The 18,837-nt window shown below is 45.8% G+C and overlaps 1 protein-coding gene across 1 annotated transcript in view; it reads left to right on the forward strand.

Annotated features, from left to right (window-relative positions):
- Positions 1 to 1,075: 1,075 nt before the first annotated feature.
- The window catches only part of LOC311134708 (membrane-associated guanylate kinase, WW and PDZ domain-containing protein 2-like), a gene marked incomplete at its 5' end in the record, with an annotated part of 519,195 nt that continues 501,433 nt past the window's right edge, over positions 1,076 to 18,837 (forward strand). Inside the window, one exon of the mRNA XM_084168477.1 lies at positions 1,076 to 1,373. Within this exon, the coding sequence (XP_084024603.1) occupies positions 1,076 to 1,373 (298 nt within the window). The remainder of the gene's footprint in view (positions 1,374 to 18,837) is intronic.

Here is an 18,837-nt window from a genome sequence, read left to right on the forward strand (position 1 = left end):
TTGAGTAATGTGTGTTTGTGTACGCCCATATCCTACGCATTGACTGTCAGACAGAAACACTTCCTTGAAAATACTATTACAGTAACAGTGCTGTTATAAAAATCATAACATAGCCTATTACAAGTACCATTACTATAAGTATTATAAGAGAGCCTTTCCACTGGGCACACACTATTTCCACGTTGTTTCCACATCATTTCAATGAAATGACGTTGAACCAACTTGGAATAGACGTTGAATTGACGTCTGTGCCCAGTGGATTTATTACTATCGTCGTAGTAGTAGTAGTAGGCTAGTAGTAGTATAGCAGCAGTAGTAGTAGTGGTAGTAGTTGTTGTTGTAGCAGCAGCAGTAGTATTAGTAGTAGTAGTATAGCGGCAGCAGTACTAGTATTAGTGTATGTCAACATCAGAGATACACTAGTTTCTACTTGACTGAACACAGACCATTTAAGACTCTGCACCTGTGTGTGTGTGTGTATTCTGCCTATTGGAGGCAAGTCAGACAGCGGACATCCAATGCTTGTTTTGCTCTTAGCCTACTGCAATGGCATAATAATACATGGAAAAAGCTTGCAGTGGGGGGCAAACAAAATAAACAATTTGATGCCATTTATAAGTGATGCTTGTCGCTTTAAATCTGTGTGTCATCAGTCTCAGCTGGTCTACCCGCTCTGAGCAATCGGGTGTGCAGACTAAAGAACATACATTTGCGCCTCCTTTCATTTTTCCTTTCCATCCTTCCTCTACGAACCTGAATTGGAACCATTAATCTCCCCTCCTCCAGACTTCACATCCGGGTCACCCACTAGTAGCCTATCTCCTATGTCTTGCCTGTGTGTGTGTGTGTGACAGCCTAGTTCTCCACCCAACTGTACCGCAGACCTCTACCCGAATACGCTGCATGCTAGACGGATACTATGCCTGGCACGTGTCGGTGATGGAGCTACCGTCGCCGCTCTGAGCTTGTCGACGCTCTGAGCTGGTTGTAGGCGAGACCTGCATGACACACACATGCGGGGATGAGAAGATAGACTATCGGATAGGCACCCCGGCTTGGTAATACTAGCTCAATGATGTCCAATAGCCTGAAGAAGAAAAATCACTGGACCAACAAAGTCCACGAAGCGGTCGTCACCAGGAGCAAAGAAGGGGAATTTGGCTTCGAGCTGAAGGGGGGCGCGGAGATTGGGCAGTTCCCCTACTTCGGGGAGGTGAAACAAGGCAAAGCGGCTGTCCAGAGCGGCAAACTGGCCCAGAGTGAGTTGCTGCTGGAGGTCAACAACACGCCGGTGGCTGGGCTCACCACCCGGGATGTTCTGGCTGTCATCAAACACTGCAAAGACCCGGTCCGCTTCAAGTGTGTCAAACAAGGTGATGTATGCCAGAAATGGGGCCAAAGGCGTAAAAGCGTAAACATTGATGAGTGTGAGTGCGCTGCCACCACGGGACCTGTCTGTCTGTCTGGTTGTAGCCTATTTTATGTCTGTCTGCTCATCAATAGGTGGGCTTATTGTAAACTATGTCACTCAAAACTGCAAGGGCGAAATCATGGTGTAGATATTGGGGAGGGGTATTTTGAGTGGTATATGGAGGGATGTTTTGAAAACACAGTATGTGGAAGGATATGTCATCACCATACATTTACATTTCAGTCATTTAGCAGATGCTCTTATCCAGAGTGACTTACAGAAGTAATTAGGGTTAAGTGCCTTGCTCAAGGGCACATCGACAGATTTGCTCGGGGATTAGAACCAGCGAACTTTCGGTTACTGGCACAACGCTCTTAACCACTAAGCTACCTGCCGTCCCTTTTAATGAAGGTATTTTTAGGCAAATATTAAGAAGACAAAATATGAAGACTGAGTTGTATTATAATGATGTAGATGCATATTTATTTATATTAAGAAGACACAGATGAAGACTGAGTTTTATTATATTGATGCACATCAATATTTATATATAAAATAGTTTGTGCAATTCTACAATTTGACATGACTTTATGGTCTCATGAAGGGTATTTTGAAAACACTATAAGTGGAAGGATAAGTCACCATCAATGAAAGTGTTTCAAGGCAAATATTAAGAAAGAAAAGATGAGGACTGATTATAATGATGCACATGAATATTTACATAGGATATAATCTACTAAACTGATCATACATTGATCGTTTTCATAGATTACAGGTGGAAGACATACACTTGAGGAGCTGAGCTAAAGTCCTGATATTCAGTCTAACAAACAGCTGTCATTTAAGACAATAGTGAAAAAGTGGCTTCAAGATATTTCACTTAGGGTTCAGTGTGGTCTGAGTTGAACTAAGGAGAGAGAGAGAGACCATTGTAAATACATCCCTTTTGTACTTTAACAACGTGCACATAGTTAATCCACTGCCAAAATATGAAATTAGAACATTAGTGTGTGTGTGAGTGTGTGTGTGTGTGTGTGTGTGTCAGGGGAGCGTCTCCTTTGAAACTGTAAATAAGTCCAGGAGTAATATTTAACCTACTAGTACTGAAGCTTGAGGGTTGATGTGATCTGAAGGTGGCTGACAGAGGCTGGACTTGACCTTTTCTAGGAGGCAGATGGAGACTAGACTGGACATTGATGGAGGCAGACATTATTTGTTGCCACCTTCAATATCAGTAAAATATACACCTTGACAGGGACCACAGTTTTGTGGGACTACTGTTTATTTTCACTTTTAGATAATTTCACTCACCTGTAGATCAACACTGATGCTGCCCCTGCCTGCACTGACATCACTTTCCTCACCGTCACTTGCTTCTCTCGGACCCTATCACAGCAGACATTGAGCCAGACAGAGACAGTGAACATTGTCCTGTGTTACTGGATAACCTATGAAGTTTACTTTAAAGGACACATTTACAGTGAGTTGCTCTATGCCCCAACAGATCAACAGATGACGCAATCTCTATTGCACTACAGTAATCCCTCGTTTATCGCGGGGGTTACGTTCCGAAAATGACCCGCGATAAGTGAAATCCGCGAAATAGAAAACTTTTTTTTTTTACAATTAGCAACTATTACATGTATACAAATACAGTGACTCACGTGTAGGCCGTTTCACTGCTCTTCAGACTGGGCCGCTGCATCCTGACTGCGCTCTGCAGTGTTCTCTTCTTCTGAAGCCCGTGGTGCAGGTGTGTTTGTTCGGGAGAAGAACATAGTGATAGGCAGCTGTTGTCGCTCTTTTTTCTTCTTTGCAAAAAGATCCTTGTACACCGACATGCCACCATCGATTACGTTGGAGAACTGTAATGAACGGCTCATCAAAGGGTCCCATTCCTCAGCTACTCGCTTAAGTTCAGTGGCCATTCGCACCATGGTTGCTAAGCGACCAAGCGTTAGTCCTTCCTCCTCATCTCTCGTGTCCTCTTCTCCCTCTTCTCTTTCATCGTCGCTTTGTGGCTTTGTCATTTCTGCCAGCTCTGCATCGGTCAGCGGCTGTGCGTCTCCATCAATCAGGGCGTTTATGTCATCCGGACTCATGTCATTAAAGCCGTCTCCTCCAATCTGTTTAGCCAGATTCACAGCTGTTTCTACGGCAGAGTGGTGGACCTCGTCAAGCGAGCCTCCGGTTGCGTTTTGCACTGCCTCTGGCCATAGTTTTTTCCAGCAGGCCTTCAGCAGCACTTGCTGAGGGCCCGGCATCCTCTCCCTCTTCCCCGTCACTGACAGCAAAGTTTTCATACAGCATTCTCGCTTTTGTGCAGATAACGTTTGTATCCAGGGTTATGTTTTTTTTCCTGCAGTCATTAGTCCACAGAGCTAATGCCGTCTCCATCCGTACCATGGTCTTGTTGCGGACAGTTACAACCCTTTTTGCATTCGTATTAAAATTGACTGCTGCTGTCGTCCTTATGTTTTTTTCCTCCTTCTTTATGTAACGAACGGAAGATTCATTGATTCCGTAATGGCGAGCAACGGCTGCATAGCTTTTACCTTCCCTTAGCATGTCCAGAAGTTTAACTTTATCTGAGATAGGTAGCATCTTCCGCCGTTTGGGCCCATCCGCAGGTGCTTTTGTCGGTCCAGGCCGTTTCGTCGACATTATGGGTTTAGGAGATGTTCGAAATTACAAGATAATTTGGCCAACTTAATGTAAATTTGCCAAGCTGTTTTATGTACGTACACATAACTGCACGAGACGACAAAATGATAGCACAATTCGTAGCATGTTTTGATACAAGAAGCGGGAGTGAGTTTTTAGCGAATCAGAATGCAGAGCACAATGCACCAAAAAAAAAAAAATGCATTATGAAAATCCGCGAAATAGCGAATCCGCGATAAGTGAACCGCGAAGTGGCGAGGGATCACTGTATACACTGTTCTATTCCACATGGACAAAAGGAACATCTAAGTGAGAATGCTGTTAATTGACTACAGCTCAGCATTCAACACCATAGTGCCCTCAAAGCTCATCACTAAGATAAGGACCTTGGGACTAAACACAGGTAGCCTAGTGGGTAAGAGCGTTGTGCCAGTAACCGAAAGGTCGCTGGTTCTAATCCCAGAGCCGACTAGGTGAAAAATCTGTTGATGTGCCCTTGAGCAAGGCACTTAACCCTAATTGCTCCTGTAAGTCGCTCTGGATAAGAGCGTCTGCTAAATGACCAATTATTATTATTATTATTATTACAACTGGATCCTGGACTTCCTGACGGGCCGCCCCCAGATGGTAAGGGTAGGCAACAACACATCCGCCACGCTGATCCTCAACATGGGGGCCCTTCAGGTGTGTGTGCTTAGTCCCCTCCTGTACTCCCTGTTCACCTACGACTGCGTGGCCAAGCATGACTCCAACACCATCATTAAGTTTGCCAACGACACAACGGTGGATGAACGACAACAATGAGACAGCCTAAAGGGAGGAGGTCAGAGACCTGGCAGTGTGATGCCAGGACAACAACCTCTCCCTCAAAGCGATCAAGACAAAGGAGCTGATCGTGGACTACAGGAAAAGGAGGGCGGAGCATGCCCCCATTCACATCGACAGGGCTGTAGTGGAGCGGGTCGAGATCTTCAAGTTCCTTGGTGTCCACATCACCAACAAACTATCATGGTCCAAACACACCAAGATAGCCGTGAAGAGGGCACGACAACGCCTATTCCCCCTCAAGAGACTGAAAAAAGTTATGCAGCTGCACCATCGAGGGCCTCTTGACAGATTGCATGACCGCCTGGTATGGCAGCTGCTCGGCATCCGACCGCAAGGCGCTACAGAGGGTAGTGCGTATGGCCCAGTACATCACTGGGGCCAAGCTTCTTGCCATCCAGGACCTCTATACCAGGCGGTGTTAGAGGAAGTCCCTAAAAATGGTCAAAGACTCCAGCCTCCCTAGTTATAGACTGTTCTCTCTGCTACCGCACAGCAAGCAGTCCCGGAGCGCCAAGTCTAGATCCAAAAGGCTCCTTAACAGCTTCTACCCCCCAAGCCATAAGACTGCTGAACAGGTAATGAAATGGCTACCCAGACTATTTGCATTGACCCCCTTTATTTACGCTGCTGTTACTCGCTGTTTATTATCTATGAATACTCACTTTACCCTTACCTACATGTACATATGACATCAATTACCTCGACTAACCCGTACCCCCGCACATTGACTCAGTAACGGTAACCCCTGTATATAGCCTCGTTATTGTTATTTTTTGTGTTACTTTTTTAAACTTTAGGTTGTTTAGCAAATATTTCCTCACTCTGCACTGTTCGTTAAAGGCTTGTAAGTAAGCATTTCACGGTAAGGTCTACACCTGTTGTATTCGGCGCATGTGACAAATAACATTAATTTGATTTGATCAACAATCACATTTGACCTGGACTAGATAATTAATTCAAGCTATGCAAATTGTAAATGTAGGGCCTAGTTCTGTCTCACCGATTTTAACCTGGGTAAAAAAGTAGATACGAATATGCAATCACATTTAAATAGGACAACATGATTCTTTCAAGATTGTAAATGAAATGACCATGACCAAATAAATTCTACACCTGGCCTGCTGTAAAGAATGACAGTTTCCATCGCCCCTCTGAACTACTGTCTTCCACTGAGTGCACAGCTCAGTGGGACAGAAATTCAGAGGGGAGATGGGTGTGCTACTAACTTTTCATTTTGGATGATGCCCAAAGAAAATGTGGATATCTGGACCCTTTCATTTACCTGGCGGTGGCATGTCGAGACAGACTAGGCTGAGATTCACTACTCACTCACACTGTGAATAAAATGAGAATGAAAATGTGGGAAACATGGATGATTATGCACGTAGCTAGTAACCTCGTCCCAGGGCTCGAATTGCTGGCAGATAGAGCCTGGTAACACTGTGCCTTAAAGTTGGACTTGAAAGGTGTGTGGTTAAAGGTATAGTCAGCGATATGACGTAGATGCAGAAAGTAAACAGCATGGTGGGTCAATTTACGCAGCAACTTAGAGCGTTGAAGCGCAAGGCTCAACTTCGCCACTGTTTTGGTCCCGTGGCTACAACACTGTAGACAGTGTGAAGCGAACCCGTGCACATGCGCAGATACTTTGTGTGACTGTGAGAGCGAAGTGTTGCATCTCGCTCATCTCAATATCTCTGGTGCTGCTCACGGCAACATCATTTCGCTGAGTCTACCTTTAAAATCGAGGAGGGAGAGGGAGAAAGTCTGTTACAGCTGTATTAGATGGGAACATTGCGAAGCTCGCCAATCAAAATAAATGTTCTATCACATCGACCATATTATTTTTGGAGAGCGCAATAGATTCTGAGTTCGGGCATATAAAGTTTATATGTGAAAACTGTTTCTTAGATTTCCACTACTTTCCGATTTCCCAAAATCACTTCCTTGTTTAACCCCATTACTTGGGTCATCACTAGTTGCCACAAAGTCATAAACCCCGCCTATTTCTAAAATGTATCTTCTTAAAATGTGATTTTAAACCTAACCTTAACCCTAAAGAAACGGCTAACCTTATGCCTAACCCTGACTTTAAATTAAGACCAAAACCAAATTTTTATTCTCATTCATTTATACGATTTAGCCAATATTGACTTTGTGGCTGTGGTAACTAGTGGAATCCATTACTAGTGATGATCGTGCATTGAAATCCACAAAGAGGGGGAGGTGCTAGATGCATTTACATTTGAGTCATTTAGCAGACACTCTTATCCAGAGCGACTTAAGACAGCTAGGTGGGACAACCACATATCACAGGCATAGAAAGTACATTTTTCCTCATTAACATAGCTATCAGTAGAGTCAGAGCTAGAAGAGTTACATTTTATTTTTTAATTTTTTTGTGGGGGGGGGGGGGGGGGGGGGTGCATGGTGAGGAGGAGGAGGAGGATTATTTAAAATATAGTTTGAAGAGGTAGGGTTTTAGACGTTTTCGGAAGATGAGCAGGGACTCTGCTGTACAAGCTTCAGGGGGAAGCTGGTTCGATCATTGGGGTGCCAGGCCAGAGAAGAGCTTGGACTGGGCTGCTCCTGCCATAGACTGCCATTCAAATCCTGTTCTGAGGCGCTCTGAAACCAAATGTTTCGAGAGAGAGCTGGCTGGTGGGTGAGATTACAGTGGGGGAAAAAAGTATTTAGTCAGCCACCAATTGTGCAAGTTCTCCCACTTAAAAAGATGAGAGAGGCCTGTAATTTTCATCATAGGTACACGTCAACTATGACAGACAAAATGAGAAAAAAAAATCCAGAAAATCACATTGTAGGATTTTTAATGAATTTATTTGCAAATTATGGTGGAAAATAAGTATTTGGTCAATAACAAAAGTTTCTTGCACAATTGGTGGCTGACTAAATACTTTTTTCCCCCACTGTAAATAAATAATTGGGGGGGGGGGGGGCGAATCAATCTGTTCTGAATATTGGGGGGGGGGGGGACATACTGTATCCCCCCATCCCACCTGCCGATTTCGCCTATGCAAAACTGGGAGAGAACCATAAGACAAAACATAAGAATAGACTATGCGTCTTATGAACATGATTGCATTTTGAGTGGATATGATGACGCACTAGGCTACAGTGGTAGAGCTTCATGTATCATAACGGAATCAATTACAGTCACCATGTTGTAGTAATGTGAGAACCAGTCCCTTGTTCACACAATATAGCTGGTCTCGAGCCACGGCCCTGAGGGGGTGTGTCTGCACCCGGAGAGATGCCATAGATGGGTTGATTTTTTAGCAACAAAACCGATGCGTGCGCAACATGTAAACTATATATATATATATATATTGTCTCCAATGTTTATTGAAAACATAAATGCATTTGCACAATGAGCACTTGTTGTCTCTCAAATACATCATTGCAGTTGTTGGTTAGCTAGCTTGTGAATTTTTGCCATATTAGCATTAAAATGAATTCAGTCAATACACTTTAAAACAAGACATGGTATCAAAAACAAGATGAAACTAGCTGAAACGACTCACTTACGATTCCCCACAAGGCAGTTTCTATCTGGCTATCCAGAATCACAACAACTCATGGACTTCTACCCCATTTGAAGTGTGCACATCATTTTTGTGACGTTGTCAGCTAATGTGGTTGCAACAAGGGTTTTCGGAAGTATATAGGTCCTGGATGGCAGGACCTATATTGGATTCCCAATTCTCCTAACCCATGGTGATATCAAATATTAGCGATATTACTGTGCAACGTAGGATGTTCTATTTTCTACCGAGATTTCAAAACAATTAGTATTTTGATTCAGTGCCAATCACTTATAAATATTTTAACTTCTGTGTTGAGAAATCATGTTTCTTAACTGTCACTTTCTGTTTCAAAGACCACCAAAATCTACACACTATTTTTGTATTAATATTTTTATTTTATTCCCGCTGCAATGTATCCTATACAGCATTGCAGGCTGTATCATCCAATCACAATCCTAAAGCAGATACATCCATTCACAAAGCAGATACAAGTCACATGATCTGTTTACAAACACATGAGCTGCGTTCAGTTCGCTTGAACGTTTGCTACATTGAGGAACGGTTTGTACTGAATGACACGCTTCTCCAAAACATTGTTGTACTTTCTTGAACAGACTTTGAGGTACGTTTGCTCTCATTTGGTGGGTGTGGCGAGGTGTGGCTTGAAGCAATGAGGGACGTATTTAAAAGGCAGTGGCCATGCTGACAGCGTTCCCCAACCCACAATCCCTCCCCGTTTGGGTAAATTGGTTAAATTGACTGACTGATCTGATCTGACGCGAACGATATACTGCTTTCTCGAGACCAGGCCCAAATCCCTGTCATTTGCGTGAAGAAAAGACAGAGAAAAAGGGGGCGAAGGTCGGGCTGCCTTCTGAGAATTCGTAGGCGAGTGAGTAAACCTCCACTACCATCCGTACTATTGGCCAACGTGCAATCATTGGGAAATAAGATGGATGATCCACGATTAAGACTATCCTACCAACTGGACATTAAAAACTGTAATATATTATGTTTCGCAGAGTCGTGGCTGAACGACGACACAGATAATATAGAGCTGGCTGGATTTTCCGTATATCGGCAGGATGGAGAAGCTATGTCTGGTAAGACGAGGGGCGGGGGGGTGTGTCTATTTGTCAATAACAGCTGGTGCGCAATGTTAATTTTAAAGAAGTCTCGAGGTTTGCTCGCCTGAGGTAGAGTACCTCATGATAAGCTGTAGACCACAGTATCCACCAAGAGTGTTCTCATCTATATTATTCGTAGCTGTCTATTTACCATCACAAACCAATGCTGGCACTAAGACCGCACTCAATGAGCTGTATAAGGCCATAAGCAAACAAAGTGGCCGGGGACTTTAATGCAGACAAACTTAAATCAGTTTTACCTCATTTCTACCAGCATGTCAACCAGAGGAAAAAAAACTCTAGACCACCTTTACTCCACACACAGAGACGCATACAATGCTCTCCCTCGCCCTCCATTTGGCAAATCTGACCATAATTCTATCTATTGATTCCTGCTTAACAGCAAAAACTAAAGCAGGAAGTACCAGTGACTCGCTCAATACGGTAGTGGTCAGATGAATCGGATGCTACGCTACAGGACTGTTTTGCTAGCACAGACTGGAATATGTTCCGGGATTCATCCAATGGCATTGAGGAGTATACCACCTCAGTCACCGGCTTCATCAATAAGTGCATCAACGACGTCGTCCCGACAGTGACCGTACGTACATATCCCAACCAGAAGTCATGGATTACAGGCAACATCCGCATCGAGCTAAAGGCTAGAGCTGCCGCTTTCAAGGAGCGGGACACTAATACGGACGCTTATAAGAAATCCCGCTGTGCCCTCAGACGAACCATCAAACAGGCAAAGCGTTGATACAGGATTAAGATTGAATCCCACTACACCGGCTCTGACGTTCTTCAGATGTGGCAGGGCTTGACAACTATTATGGACTACAAAGGGAAACCCAGCCGCGAGCTGCCCAGTGACACGAGCCTACCAGACAAGCTAAATGCCTTTTATGCTCGCTTCGAGGAAGCAACACTGAAGCATGCATGAGAGCACCAGCTGTTCCAGACCACTGTGTGATCACGCTCTCGGTAGCCGATGTGAGCAAGACTTTTAAACAGGTCAACATTCACAAGGCCGCGGGGCCAGACGGATTACCAGGACGTGTACTCAAAGCATAAGCGGACCAACTGGCAAGTGTCTACACTGACATTTTCAACCTCTCCCTGACCAAGTCTGTAATACCTACGTGTTTCAAGCAGACCACCATAGTCCCTGTCCCCAAGGAAGTGAAGATAAACTGTCTAAATGATTACTGCCCCGTAGCACTCACGTCGGTAGCCATGAAGTGCTTTGAAAGGCTGGTCATGGCTCAAATCTGTAAGGGTTGGTGTGAGGTGTGACCCAGGTACGGTGCAGGATAGACAGTAGGCAGTAGGCAGAGATTTTGAAACAAGGATCTTTACTCGAGGTCCCAAAACCACGATACAAAATAACGGACATGTCACAATAAAATAAAGGAGGAGCAAATAAATCTCCAAAAACAGGCTGACTGAAAACAACAATGAAACAAGGAAAACACTTCTCAAGTACCTGTACATACATCTCGCGATCAGACACTGATTAGTACTGTTTGGCATCGAGAAACTAGCAGAGAAAACTGAGCAAGGGAACCCAGGGAAGTGAGGGCATGAATACACAGGTGAACAGGTAGACACAGGTGACCCCAATAGGATAATGATTAGTCCAGACTGTGAGTGAGGAGGTTCCTAAGGTTGTCGGAGGATGGCACCAAGTGGGTCGCTCCGGAACTGCGACCCCCTCCTGTAACACACATCAACATCATCATCCCGAAACCCTAGACCCACTCCAATTCGCATACCGCCCCAAAAGATCCACAGATGACGCAATCTGAATTGCACTCCACACTGCCCTTTCCCACCTGGACAAAAGGAACACCTATGTGAGAATGCTGTTAATTGACTACAGTTCAGTGTTCAACACCATAGTGCCCACAAAGCTCATCACTAAGCAAAGGACCTTGGAACTAAACACCTCCCTATGCAACTGGATCCTGTACTTCCTGACGGGCCACCCCCAGGAGGTAAGGTTAGGCAATAACACATCTGCCACGCTGATCCTCAACACTTGTGCCCCTCAGGGGTGTGTGCTTAGTCCCCTCCTGTACTCCCTGTTCACCCACAACTGCGTGGCCAAACATGACACCAACAACATCATTAAGTTTGCTGACGACACAACAGTGGTAGGCCTGATCACAGACAACGATGAGACAGCCTATAGGGAGGAGGTCAGAGACCTGGCAGTGTGATGCCAGGACAACAACCTCTCCCTCAATGTGAGCAAGACAATGGAGCTGATCGTGGACTACAGGAAATGGCTGGCCAAACAGGCCCCCATTAACATCGACGGGGCTGTAGTGGAGCGGGTCGAGAATTTCAAGTTCCTTGGTGTCCATAGAACAAACAAACTATCATGGTCCAAACACACCAAGACAGTCGTGAAGAGGGCACAACAACACATTTTCCCCCTCAGGAGACTGAAAAGATTTTGCATGGGTCCCCAGATCCTCAAAAGGTTCTACAGCTGCACCATCGAGAGCAACCTGACTGGTCACATCACCGCCTGGTATGGCAACTGCTTGGCATCTGGCCCTAAAGTGCTACAGAGGGTAGTGCTTAAGGCCCTGTATATCACTGCGGCCAAGCTTCCTGCCATCCAGGACCTATATACTAGGCGGTGTCCGAGGAAGGCCCAAGAAATTGTCAAAGACTCAAGGCACCCAAGTCATAGACTGTTCACTCTACAGTCTATGACCAAAAGGCTCCAAGCCATATTTTCTTAACTCTTTCTTTAACTGCATTGTTGGTTAAGGACTTGTAAGTAAGCATTTCACGGTAAGGTCTAGACCTGTTTGTCACACCAGCCTTCGCTTTGGCTCCCCCTCCTGTCCAGCTAAGGCGTTCGGCGTCGCCGGCCTTCTAGCTGCTGCCGAACCTGCTGCTGGCAAACGCCCTTCACTCATCAACCCCGGACTTGTCTCGTCATCATTACACACACCTGGTTCCAATCCCAACTCTATCACTGTATATATACTCACTCTGTCATTTGTCTTTGTCGGTCATTGTATATGTTGCTTGTTTTTCTGAGAGGAATCTCGCCTACTTTTCCTGAGTACTTTTTTTGCACTGTGGGTTTCGTCCCGCTTTAAGCTATGGTGCTTTTAATAAATTCAGTAGTTCTAAACCTGCGACTGCCTCCTGCCTAGTCCTCTCTACACTTGTGACACTGTTGTTTTCGGCACATGTGCCGAATAAAATTTGATTTGATCTACAAATAATAATGAGTAGTTAATTATGATGCAAGGTTATTTGTAGATCAGTCAATCGGCAGTCGCCTGCACTGTCGGCTGCAATGTCGAACAAGCCCATGATGTGCTGTCACGTGTTTGCTAACAATTGGACGATACAGCAGCTATCGAGTGCCATCAGGGCTGTGTTCAATAAGTTGTTACGTTCTGGAACGTTCAATTGAATGGAAATGGTGCTGTACTGAACGACCAGTAGGGCACTGGCCATTAATTAACTGTTGAAGACGACATAAGTGGGTTTCTTTTGCCATCTCTTCAGCAAATGAGAAGCTGTGTTGGTTATGTCGTGGGCTTCTGTTAGATGGAGGGGAATAGCCGGCTGATAAAGTAGCCCAATGAGAGTATAGCTGCCTGCTGGCTGTGTAGCCTATTGATGCTGCAGTGTGTTTTGCCTGATGGGCCTACTTTAAAACTACTTGAAGAGCTTCATTCCAAAAATGCTATATATCAATTTTCAGAAATGTTGGTAAATTAGCATTTATTGTTTAAATAAATAATGAAAGAGATTTGTTTTTTCACTATCTAATCCAGGGATGTGACAAATATATATTTTTTCTTAATGTTTAAACTACCATGTGAATTCACAATGCAGTTGATGCCAGCATTGGTTTGGGTCTCACAGTGAGTCCCTTTCAGATGGTTAAGCATTGCATCTGTACTACCATTACTGTACCTCAATTCCACCTCACAAAGTTAGCATTTCCATCTCATTTAACTTCTCAAAATATGGCCATACAGGTCTTTGCTGCTGTTGCTTGCCTTTCTCTGCCATTTTTCCAACTGTTAACAACAATGACGTAGTGGTGGAGAGTCGATTCCAAAATAATTGATTCCTCGACTCCTTGCATGTCGGCTCCCGGTGTCGACTCCCAGTTCTTAGTATCAAGATTGGAATCGACTCCTAAGGTTCAGTATTTTTGGAACGGAGGAGATTGATTAGTTGCTGTACTTCTGAGAACACAAACACTTGCATCTTTCATAGCGAGCTGGCGAAGGACGGAGAGAGAGGGGAGGAGCACGGTATAGGCAGGTCAGCCACCAGGCAGACAGTCAGAACCGTGCACTACACATATCTACTGGCAATCAAAAGCTGTATCTTGCAATTTCTTGGCTTGCAATGTCTTGTTCCCACAGGGGGTATGAAAAAAAAATAAAAAAATAAAAAATGTATACACTAAACTGTAAGTCGCTCTGGATAAGAGTGTCTGCTAAATGACTAAAATGTAAAATGTAAATGAAAAAATTTAACTTCAGAAAAGCAGGGCCTATCAACAATGAATAGGCTAGGATATTCTACACGCAACAGACCGAAGACTTAACACACATTAATTTAACATTTTAGTCATTTAGCAGACACTCTTATCCAGAGCGACTTACAGTTAGTGAGTGCATACATTATTTTTTCATGCTGGCCCCCCGTGGGAAACGAACCCACAACCCTGGCGCATCATTAGTGAAGAGAAAGTATAGGTAATACAGCGTGAGGGAGAGAGGAAGTGGCAGGCAGAAAGAACCGTACACATACAGTGCATTCAGAAAGTATTCAGACCCCTTACCTTTTCCACATTTTGTTACATTACAGCTTTATTCTAAAATGGATTACATGTATTTTTTCCTCATCAGTCTACACACAATACCCCATAATGAGAAAGCGAAAACAGGTTTTTGGAAAATTTTGCAAATGTATTAAAAATAAAAAACAGAAATACCTTATTTACACAAGTATTCAGACCCTTTGCTATGAGACTCAAAATTGAGCTCAGGTGCATCCTGTTTCCATAGATCATCCTTAAGATGTTTCGACAACATGATTGGAGTCCACCTGTGGTAAATTCAATTGATTGGACATGATTTGGAAAGGCTCACACCTGTATGTATAAGGTCCTACAGTTGACAGTGCATGTCAGAGCAAAAACCAAGTCATGAGGTCGAAGGAATTGTCCGTAGAGCTTCGAGACAGGATTGTGTCGAGGCACAGATCTGGGGAAGGGTACCAAAACATTTCTGCAGCATCGGAAGTCCCCAAGAACACAGTGGCCTCCATCATTCTGAAATGGAAGATGTTTGGAACCACCAAGACTCTTTCTAGAGCTGGCCGCCCAGTCAAACTGAGCAATCGGGATTGAAGGGCCTTGGTCAGGGAGGTGATCAAGAACCCGATGGTCACTCTGACAGAGCTCTAGTGTTCCTCTGTGGAGATGGGAGAACCTTCCAGAAGGACAACAATCTCTGCAGCACTCCACCAATCAGGCCTTTATGGTAGAGTGGCCAGACGGAAGACACTCTTCAGTAAAAGGCACATGACAGCCCGCTTGGAGTTTGCCAAAAGGCACCGAAAGACTCTCAGACCATGAGAAACAAGATTCTCTGGTCTGATGAAACCAAGATTGAACTCTTTGGCCTGAATGCCATGCGTCACGTCTGGAAGAAACCTGGCACAATCCCTACGGTGAAGCATGGTGGTGGCAGCATCATGCTGTGGGGATGTGTTTCGGTGGCAGGGACTGGGAGACTTGTCAGGATCGAGGCAAAGATGAATGGAGCAAAGTACAGAGAGACCCTTGATGAAAAACTGCTCCAGAGCGCTCAGGACCTCAGACTGGGGCAACGGATCACCTTCCAACAAGACAACGAACCTAAGCACATGGCCAAGACAACGCAGAAATGGCTTCTGGACAAGTCTGAATGTTCTTGAGTGGCCCAGCCAGAGCCCAGACTTGAACCCGATCGAACATCTCTGGAGAGACCTGAAAATAGCTGTGCAGCAACGCTCCCCATCAATCGTGACAGAGCCTGAGAGGATCTGCAGAGAAGAATGGGAGAAACTCCCTAATTACAAGTGTGCCAAGCTTGTAGCGTCATTTCTAAGAAGACTTGATGCTGTAATCGCTGCCAAAAGTGCTTTAACAAAGTACTGAGTAAATGGTCTGAATACTTATATAAATGTGATATTTCCATTTCTGTTTTTGCTTTGTCATTATGGGGTATTGTGTGTAGATTAATGAGAAAACAACAACAATTTAATCAATTTTAGAATAAGGCTATAACGTGAAAAATGTGGAAAAAGTCAAGTTGTCTTTATACTTTCCGAAGGCACTGTATGTCTTGGTAATCGGTATCTCGCAAATTCACCAAAATAGCCTAAAGTTCGCCTCTTTATTTAAATTACACAATTTTCCGCAGGCCTTTACGCCTATCTACTAGTTAGGCAATAAGACGGAAAATAAGTTGTTTTGTGATAACTGCCTTGTGATTTCATTTTTGTGTGGAAAAAAAACATTGTTTCTCAGTTAGGGATTTTTCTTAGCATTAAGGATCCCAATTTTGTTTAAATGTTCACACCAATAGTATATGGACACGACATCTATCTCTCTGCCTCTGCTCCTCTCTCTTTATTGGCCTCTGATAGGGCCGTGGCGTTCATTAGATTTTGTCAGCCGGTTATTGTCATGCAAAAGACTGCCGGTCTCAGTGTAATTAACCGTTAAAATAACATTTTTATTTAACCTTTATTTAACAGGGAAGACATATTGTCAAAGTGCGACGTGAATGCGGTAGGCGAAGTCAAACGCAGGACACCGAGCTACTGGAAACGATACTTTACTAACAAAGTAACCAGAGTGCAAAAACAACCTCCAAACAGGGAGGGGAATACCCGCACACTAGCAACTGCCGAAAATGACGAGAACAATCACACACAACACACAATGAACGACAGAGGGTTAAATAGGGAATACAATACAACATGATAGGAAACAGGTGTACACAATCAAGACAAAACAAGTCAAACACAGAAACATAGATCGGTGGCAGCTAGTACTCCGGGGACGACGAACGCCGAAGCCTGCCCGAGCAAGGAGGAGGGGCAGCCTCGGCTGATTCCGTGACAGTACCCCCCCCCCCCTTGACACGCGGCTCCAGCCATGCGCCGACCCCGGCCTCGGGGACGGCCAGGAGGACGCGGAGCAGGACGAGTCGGATGACTCCGGTGGAAGTCCCTCAACATGGAGGGATCTAGGATGTCCCTCCTGGGGACCCAGCACCGTTCCTCCGGACCGTACCCCTCCCACTCCACGAGATACTGCAGGCCCCCCGTCCGACACCTCGAATCCAAGATGGAACGGACTGAGTACGCCGGAGCCCCCTCGATGTCCAACAGGGGTGGAGGATTCTCTCGTACCTCACTCTCCTGGAGTGGACCAGCCACCACTGGCCTGAGGAGAGACACATGGAACGAGGGGTTAATGCGGTAATTAATGGGCTGTTGTAACCTATAGCATACCTCATTCAGTCTCCTCAGGACTTTAAATGGCCCCACAAACCGCCGACCCAGCTTCCGGCAGGGCAGGCGAAGGGGCAGGTTTCGGGTCGAGAGCCAGACCCGATCTCCCGGTGCATACACCGGAGCCTCACTGCGCTGGCGATCGGCGCTCGCCTTTTGCCGCCTGATAGCCCGCTGCAGATGGACATGCGCAGCGTTCCAAGTTCCTTCCAAGCGCACCCTCCCTAATGCGCACCAGGTTGTACGCCCTCCTGAGATCCAATTTTGTGAAGAATCGCGCACCGTGTAATGACTCCGTCATACTAGCAATCAGAGGGAGAGGATAGCTGTATTTGATTGTGATCTGATTGAGACCACGGTAATCAATACACGGGCGTAAACCCCCATCCTTCTTCTTCACAAAAAATAAACTTGAGGACACAGGGGAAGTGGACGGCCGTATGTAACCCTGTCTCAGAGATTCGGTGACGTAGGTCTCCATAGCGGCCGTCTCCTCCTGAGACAGAGGATACATGTGACTACGTGGAAGCGCAGCGCCTACTTGGAGGTCTATCGCACAATCCCCCTGTCGATGAGGTAGTAATTGAGTCGCCTTCTTCTTACTGAAGGCGAGTGCCAAATCGGCATACACAGGTGGAATGTGCAAGGTGGGAACTTGGTTCGGGCTTTCCACCGTCGTTGCCCCTACGGAAACGCCTACACACCGCCCAGTACACTGATCAGACCATCCCTTGAGAGCTCTCTGCTGCCATGAAATGTTGGGGTCATGAGATGTTAACCAGGGAAGCCCCAACACCACGGGAAGCGCAGGAGAATCAATCAAATACAAACGTAATATCTCCTCATGGCCCTCCTGCGTTTTCATCCGGAGAGGCGCCGTGACCTCCCTAATCAATCCTGACCCCAAAGGGCGGCTATCTAGGGCATGAATAGGGAAGGGCACATCAACAGGTACGATAGGAATCCCTAACTTATAGGTGAACTGGCGATCGATAAAATTCCCAGCTGCGCCTGAATCTACTAGCGCCTTATGCTGGCAGTGAGGAGAAACCTCGGGAAACACCACTTTAATACACATATGAGCAACAGAGAGCTCTGGGTGAGTTGGGTGCCTACTCACCTGGAATGACTCATCAGTGCGTTACCCACTGCCTCGATTCCTAGGAGACACTCCCCAGCACCGACCAGCAGTGTGTCCTCTGCGGCCACAGTTGGTGCAGGGGACGGCCTCCCTCCTGGTCTCCCTCCTGGTCTCCCTAGCACCAGCACCCCCGAGCTCCATAGGGGTCGGCTCGGAAGTGCTGGGGGATGGAATGGATGGCCCCGAATCCGGACGTCCGCGGGCAGCCAACAGGGTATCCAGGCGAATCGACATGTCCACCAGTTGATCAAAGCTGAGGTTGGTGTCCCTGCAGGCCAATTCCCGACGCACGTCCTCCCTCAGGCTACATCTATAGTTGTCGATGAGGGCCCTCTCATTCCATCCCGCGTTGGCAGCCAGCGTCCGGAAGTCCAGCGCGAACTCCTGCGCGCTCCTCCTCCCCTGTCTAAGGTGGAATAGACGCTCACCCGCCGCTTTACCCTCTGGTGGATGATCGAATACTGCCCTGAAGCGGCGGGTGAACTCCGCATAGCTGACCGTAGCGGCGTCTATCCCACCCCACTCGGCGTTGGCCCACTCCAGCGCCTTGCCGGACAG

This window comes from Coregonus lavaretus, assembly GCF_964263955.1.
Source record: "Coregonus lavaretus genome assembly, chromosome: 9".
Classification (NCBI taxonomy): Eukaryota; Metazoa; Chordata; class Actinopteri; order Salmoniformes; family Salmonidae; genus Coregonus; species Coregonus lavaretus.